Genomic DNA, 7,568 nt, shown 5'->3' on the forward strand with positions numbered 1-7,568 from the left:
AAAAGGAACCTGAGCCTCTGGTCAGGAAAGGCTCTGGTGTGTTGTTCCTGCTGTCACAGGCCCACCACTATTGGATTGGAGCAGATGTTGTGTTCTACTCACCAGTGATCCTAAGATTGCGTGCACAGTCCTCTAGGGACCTTAAGGATGTCTGCCGACTCTGCACCTTAGGTGACCTTGTGCTGGTTCAAACAGGAAGGGACTTGTGCCTCTGGTCAGGCTGGTTTTCTGCTTCCCTAGTGTTGTCTCAGGTCCGGTGCTCAATTGGATTGGAGCAGACGTTGTGTTCCACTCACCAGTGATCTTAGGATCACTGAATCCACGCCCTAGGTGACCCGATGCTGGTGCAGACCAGAAGGGGTTTGTGCCCCTGGTCAGGCCAGTTCTTTGCTGCCCTAGTGCTGTCTCAGGTCCCATGTGCAACTGGATTGGATCAGATGTTGTGTTCCACTCACCACTGATCCCAAGATTGCATGGGCAGTCCTCTAGGGAATGTGGGTGGTGTCTGCCCACTCTGCGCCCTAGGTGACCCTACAAGCTTGATCTTAATTGCACTATTTTCAGTACAGATATTTGACATTACCCATGATCTATATTCATTTTCTGGCATATATATCAATGCTTTCTAGAGTTCCATAATAAGCATTATTTTCAAACAGACACAGAGTTTTTGCATTTTTTGAACAAACTATAATGTGTTAAACTATAGTTTGTTGTTAATGGAGTAAATACTCTATTGTGATCTTTAGATTTCTCATATGTAAGATGGACAAAATAGATTTTGTATCAATGTTCATTTAATACAATATTAGGAGCGAACTGTCCACACTTCGGTCTTCGTTCTTCTTGTGTTTCATTTGTTTTGCAAACTGTATCTTGGGTATTCTAAGTTTCAGGGCTAATATCCACTTATCAGTGAGTGCATATCATGTGAGTTCTTTTGTGANTGGGTTACCTCACTCAGGATGATACCCTCCAGATCCATCCATTTGCAAAGGAATTTCATAAATTCATTGTTTTTAATAGCTGATTAGTACTCCATTGTATAAATGTACCACATTTTCTGTATCCATTTCTCTGTTGAGGAACATCTGGGTTCTTTCCAGCTTCTGGCTATTATAAATAAGGCTGCTATGAACATAGTGGAGCATGTGTTCTTATTACCAGTTGGAACATCTTGGGGATATACACCCAGGAGAGTTATTGCTGGATCCTCCAGTAGTACTATGTCCAATTTTCTGAGGAACTGCCAGACTGATTTCCAGTGTGGTTGTACCAGCTTGCAATCCCACCAACAATGGAGGAGTGCCCAGAAACTTAGAATACCCATGATACAGTTTGCAAAACACATGAAACTCAAGAAGAACGAAGACCATAGTGTGGACAGTTCGCCCCTTCTTAGAATTGGGAACAAAACATCCATGGAAGGAGTTACAGAGACAAAGTTTGGCGCTAAGATGAAATGGTGGACCATCCAGAAACCTTCCCACAAGGGGGTCCATCCCACAATCAGCCACCAAATGCAGACACTATTGCAAACGACATCAAGATTTTGCTGAAAGCACCCTGATATAGCTGTTTCCTGTGAGGCTATGCCAGTGCCTGGAAAACACAGAAGTGGATGCCCACAGTCAGCTATTGGATGGAACACAGGGCCCTCAGTGGAGGAGCTAGTGAAAGTACCCAAGGAGCTGAAGGAACCTGCAACCCTATAGGTGGAACTATAATATGAACTAACCAGTACCCCCAGAGTTTGTATCTCTAGCTGCATATGTAGCAGAAGATGGCCTAGTTGGCCATCATTGGGAAGAGAGGCCCTTTGGTCTTGCAAACTTTATATGCCCCATTACAGGGAAATGCCAGGGCCAAGAAGTGGGAGTGGGTGGGTAGGGGAGAAGGGGGGAAGGTTATAGGGGACTTTCGGGATAGCATTTGATATGTAAATGAAGTAAATACCTAATAAAAATTTGGAAAAGAAAAAAAAGATTAAAAAAAAAGAACTTATTAGTCAACTCCCTAAGTAGGGCAACTTTGGAATATCTTTGTTGTTCTATGACTAAACTAGCACTAGCACAATATCGGGGCCTTTTAAACTGTCTGATTGAGTTCTGCATTGGTCACAGGGGACTGAAATAGTGGAGCTTAAAAACTCTAATCACATTAATTAAAGTAATAAATTTAGGTCAGGGACTTAAAAATGTGAAATTTCTTTTTCTCTCTCCTAAATTTTTAGCCTCAATTAACTGAATCTGTAGATACTGGAAGTTAATTATATTCTTCATTTCTGTTTTCCATATTATTGTATTATCTTATGAAAATAAAGATCTGAATCAAAAAATAAAGAAAGAGAAAATATCCAATAAAAATTATTTGATTTTCATATTAAAATATTTTTCACAAAAAGATATATAAATAACAAGGATATGTAAATAATTAATATATATGAACAGTTTAATATGCATATATATGATTTAATATGATTCCATTATCAACATTACAAGCATTAAGTTTCTATTTTCTTTTTCATGGTCATGATTAAAAAATGTTAATTTGTAAATATTTAAGAGTTTTGCTTTCAGTTTTTATAAATGAGAATTCATAAAATTACTTATAAAATAAAGAGAATAGTTTCTTAGCATCAAAAAATACATTATTAGGGTTACTAGATAAAACAAGATAAATTAAATTTAAATTCAAAATAAGTATGAATATTATTTTAGTATATAGTACCCAACATTTATTTACTTACTGCATTGTTTACACCAAAAAATCCTTAAATCTATAAATCTTAAATTTAATGAATTGACCCTATTTTCTTCCTTTTTTTTTTTTTTCTTTTCAAGTTAAGTCTTGTCCTGGTACATGGACTGTCATTGAAAATTTTAGCAAAAATAGTTTAAAAAACAGAGATTCACTACTTGGCTGATAGCACTTTCTTACAGAACTTTAGAAAATAAATTGTTGCAAAAAATGAAATCTATTTGAATCTAAGATTAAGATTATATCTCCTTTTTTCAAACAATTACATGAAATTGCCATTTTACATGTATTTTCTCATTTGTCTTCTACAAAAGAAGGAGAAGGGGGAGAAAAAGAAGGAGGAGGAGGAGGAGAAGGAGGAGGAAGAGGAGAAAGATGAGGAGGAGAAGGTGGAGGAGAAGGTGGAGGAAGAAAAGGAGGAGGAGGAAGAGGAGGGGAGGAGAGGGATGAAGAGGAGGAGGATGAAGAGGAGGAGGAAGAAGAGGAGGAAGAGGAAGAGAAGGAGGAAGAAGAGGAGGAAGAGGGAAAGGAGGAGGAAATATCCACCATAAAGAAATGTAAATAATGAACCAATAAGCAAGATTTTCAGTAACTTCCAAAACAAGTTGTCTGATAGTCCCCATTACACACGAAATCATTTCAATTGTCAAAATGTTTGAGATTCTCAACTGAATAGAGAAAACTTAAAGTTCTTCCATTAGCAGTGGAAAATGTATCCATAAGGAGTACAGAGGTGGGTGTTATGTTTGACGAACAAAATGGGGGTTCATTTTTGGAAGGTAAAGGCTCAGATTAGAACATTTGAAGCTCTAATGTCCTTGAACACACATGAATGATTAGGGCTGTGTCATAGGACTGTCATGGTGCCATACGTCATCTGTTCCTTAATATGCAACATTTTGTTTTTGTACACAAAAATACCTTCAGGAAGATACCTTTTTAAATTTTGTACACAAGTGGTCTTTGAGCTATTAAAGATGCAAAATAATAGGCTAGGCTAGGATATTATTTTATGCCTGATGAGATAGGGTAGGAAGAAAATAATAGTCTTTGTGCTAACACTTTTGTATGTAACCAGCGTTTCTAAAGTGTCTTGTCTCTAACATTGTGGGAAGAAACTTTCTGTTTAATCTTATCTTTTAAGTTAGCTTATGAGATGACGGGTTTAGCTAAGATGCTTTCATACATAGGTAATTATGTATAGTATTATTCATTACTCTCTCCTCTCTCCCACCTCCTAATCCCAGTCTCACAGGTCCTTGCCCGGCAGCTGTCCCGCCTTCTGTTTTCATGTCATATGCTTTTCATCGCACGCTCCTTTTCTTTCCCTTTCCTCTTGTATTTTCCCTTCTCTTTTCTACTTGTATGACCTATAGACCTAAACATAAACACACACACACACACACACACACACACTCTCATACACACTCATGCACATATATTGTATCACATCGCATCAAACTCACTTGCCTTTACAACTAAGGTTGTACTGCTTAGTTTTGTGTCATAGGGGAGGAGGGGACTTCATTTAAGAAAATGCCTCTATAAGATCGGGTTGTCGATAGGTCTCCAAGAAATTTTTATAATTAGCGATTTTGGGGGGAAAGCCTAGCCCATTGGAAACCCTAGCCATTCCTGGGCTGGTAGTGTTGGATTATATTAGAAAGCAGGCTGAGCAAGCCACATAGAGCAAGCCAGTATGCACTCCTCCATGGCTGCTGCATCAACTGCTGCCTCCAGGTTCCTGCCCTGCTTCAGTTCCTGTCATGACTTCATTTGATGATGAAACTGTGATGTGGAAGAATAAGCTGAATAAATCTTTTCCTCTCCAAGTTGCTTGGGTCATGGTATTTCATCACAGCAATTGTAACCCAACCAAGACAAGGATCATCCAAACTATGAATCAGCATGCACTTTAGAACTAAACCGCACTGTAAAGCAAATAGGTCTGCCAAGTCTATAGACTACTCCATCCAACAGAAACAGAATACATGTCTTCGCAACACTGCATAAAACTTTCTTTAACACAGGCTGAAAGCTGGAAATGCCTTGTAAAACGACACCTATTTTACTCATTTGAATTTTCTAGAATGTTCAGCAGTATTCAGAATGAACCACTGCAGTTTCTCTTCTTACCTGAGTGCTACTGGAGAGAGTTCATTGCTATAGGCTGTGGATACACAAGTGAAAGCTGCAAAACTTCCTTTTCCCAAAATGAAAATAATAAGACGCAGGACATACATCTCTGAAAACAATGTTAAAGGGAGAAATTATTTATTCTATCAATATTTATTGATCTCTAATTCAAAACATTTACAAATATTTTTTTTAAAAAATATTAACTACTAAGCCATTATCTGGAATCAAGCACTACTGTTTTATTGAAAACAAACATATTCTCCTTATGGTTTTCCTTCCTGTAACTCTCCATAGATCCTCTCTACCTTCCCACCCACCCAAATCCACACCCTTTCCTGCACTTTCTCATTAGAAACAAAATAGGCATCTTAAAAGAAATAATAAAATAAAATGGAACCAGATTATAACAAGCAAATTAACAAAAATTTCATTGTTGCTTAAACAAATGAAATATTATGCATAAAAATGAACCAGTCTCCACCTAACTAAAGTCATAAATGAAAATCCCCTGCCAAGATCATATTCAATAATGACATGTGAAAGTTTCCTTAAAGATATGTTACAAGGCACATGAATTTCTACGGAGTGAAATGGAATATATAGAATGGTAAGAAACATGTACCTTACAGGGTGTTACGTTCCACATTATTAAGGAATTTCTATGAGCTGGAGAAATGGCTCAGTGGTTAAGAGCACTGACTGTTCTTCCAAAGGTCCTGAGTTCAATTCCTAGAAATCACATGGTGGCACACAACCATATGCAATTTGATATGACACCCTCTTCTGGTGTGTCTAAAGACAACTACAATGTACTCATATACATAAAATAAATAAATCTTTAAAGAATTTCTAAAACTGCACAACAAGAATTCAAATGGCTTGAATGAAAAATAGTCAGAGGATGTTAACAGAAATGAAAATAAAATACTTTAGAATGGTGTTGGTGGTAGGTCATTCTAAATGAATAAAGTCCTGAGTGTATGTGCACTGTGGAAATAAGCAGGCCATTTCAAGGACTCCCAGATTCATGGGAAACCTGCAAAGCCTGCCTCCCTTGGAAGGTGAGACTCTCAGGAGTGGCAGAGCCTTGCTCTGCTCTGTGTAAAACTGTTGATAGTGTGTGCAGAAAATGATCACCATTGCTCTGTCCCACAAAGATAGTTATTGCCTGAAAACTCTCCCCTACAGAGGCTTCTCCTATTTAAATTAGGCCAACCTACCTCCTTGTTCTGCTGTATATAATAGCTCTGTCTCCTCATCTATCTGTATGTAAGAACCCCACCTTCGTGTTTAGCTGGATGTAATAATCCTGTCTCTATGTTCAACTGTAAGTAATAAACATAGTGAGTTTCCAAGGAAAACTATAATTTCTCCATCAAAGAACTCAGTCTACCTGACTCCCTAAGCCCTGTGTGTGTGTGTGTGTGTGTGTGTGTGTGTGTCCATCCTTCACTTTGTCTGTCTGTTTGCCATCTGTCTGTCTGTTTGTCTATTAAATCTTCATTCCCTTGCCACCAAAACTCTGCAAACATATAACAAAAATAGAAGACCTATTTGGGAATACGTTTGATCTGCTATGTAGGATCGTGAATAGATGTTCATCAATAAAAATAATAAGGAGAAATATAAGACAATGTATTTGAAATTAAATTATAGGTTTAAGTATTGTATGTTCAAGAAACAAATATATACTTGTCCCCTGTCTAGACCATGAGAAACAATTAATTCCATATCTTAAGCACACTAAGCACATACTAAAATATTTGACAGCTATAAAACATGTAAATTTTAACACAATGTTGGTCATAAAATTCCTCTTCTTGTCACTAAATGCAAATTCTCTAGAATCTTTCATAAAAACATGAAAATCTTTGCATCAGTTAATTCTAAAGCTTTTAGAACTGATTTTCAGAATTTCTTTCATGCACACAGTGAGAGTTTAAATGAGAAATGTTTCCTCACAGCCTCATATATTTAAACACTGTTCCTCATCCAATGGCACTGTTTGTGAAAGGTGTGGAACTTTTGGATGGTGGAATATCCCTGGAAGAGGTACATCATTAGAGACTTGAGGTCAACAGCATGGTCTTGTTTCTGTTCCCCTCTGGGTCTCTCAAAACACCACGATGTTAAAAGACAGAGTCCTAGTCACACAGTAGCACTTTCATGAACCCACTGCCCATCCTGCCTTCCAATCATGATGGTGATTATCTCCCCTCAAGCCATCAGTGAAAAATAGGGTCCATCCCTTCAATTATTTCCTGTCAGGGACTAGTGACAATCACAAAAAAAGTAGCTAATAGTTATCAAAGACCTTTTTTCCTCTTTCTAAAGAAACTTTCCTCTGTCAGATTCTATGTGTCTCCAATGTAGATTTATCACAGTCCATGATTTCTGCCATACATTATTTAAATAAATGCTCTGAAATACTGTTATTGCAATCATGCTTTTCCTATTGGTAAAGAACATCAATTGAATACTTACTAGATCACAATATATTAAATACTCTGTAATCAGCTTCCTCTTATCACTTACATCCTAGTTATTTACAGGTAACTAACACAGTGACACCAATTTTCCAAACCACGTCCTCCTTCCACTTCCATGGCATCTTTGTGTGTGTGTGTGTGTGTGTGTGTGTGTGTGTGTGTGTGTGTGTGTGTGTGTGT

General features: G+C 37.6%; 1 protein-coding gene across 3 annotated transcripts in view; it reads right to left on the reverse strand.

The window, feature by feature from the left end:
- LOC110335002 (solute carrier family 22 member 22) overlaps positions 1-7,568 on the reverse strand; it is a 28,288-nt gene that overhangs the window by 1,450 nt on the left and 19,270 nt on the right. For all 3 annotated transcript variants that reach the window (XM_021217080.2, XM_029531084.1, XM_029531085.1), the window contains exon 9: positions 4,897-5,005. In XM_021217080.2, coding sequence (XP_021072739.1) covers positions 4,897-5,005 — 109 coding nt within the window. The remainder of the gene's footprint in view (positions 1-4,896; positions 5,006-7,568) is intronic.

Source organism: Mus pahari, chromosome 17 (genome assembly GCF_900095145.1).
Source record: "Mus pahari chromosome 17, PAHARI_EIJ_v1.1, whole genome shotgun sequence".
Taxonomy (NCBI): Eukaryota; Metazoa; Chordata; class Mammalia; order Rodentia; family Muridae; genus Mus; species Mus pahari.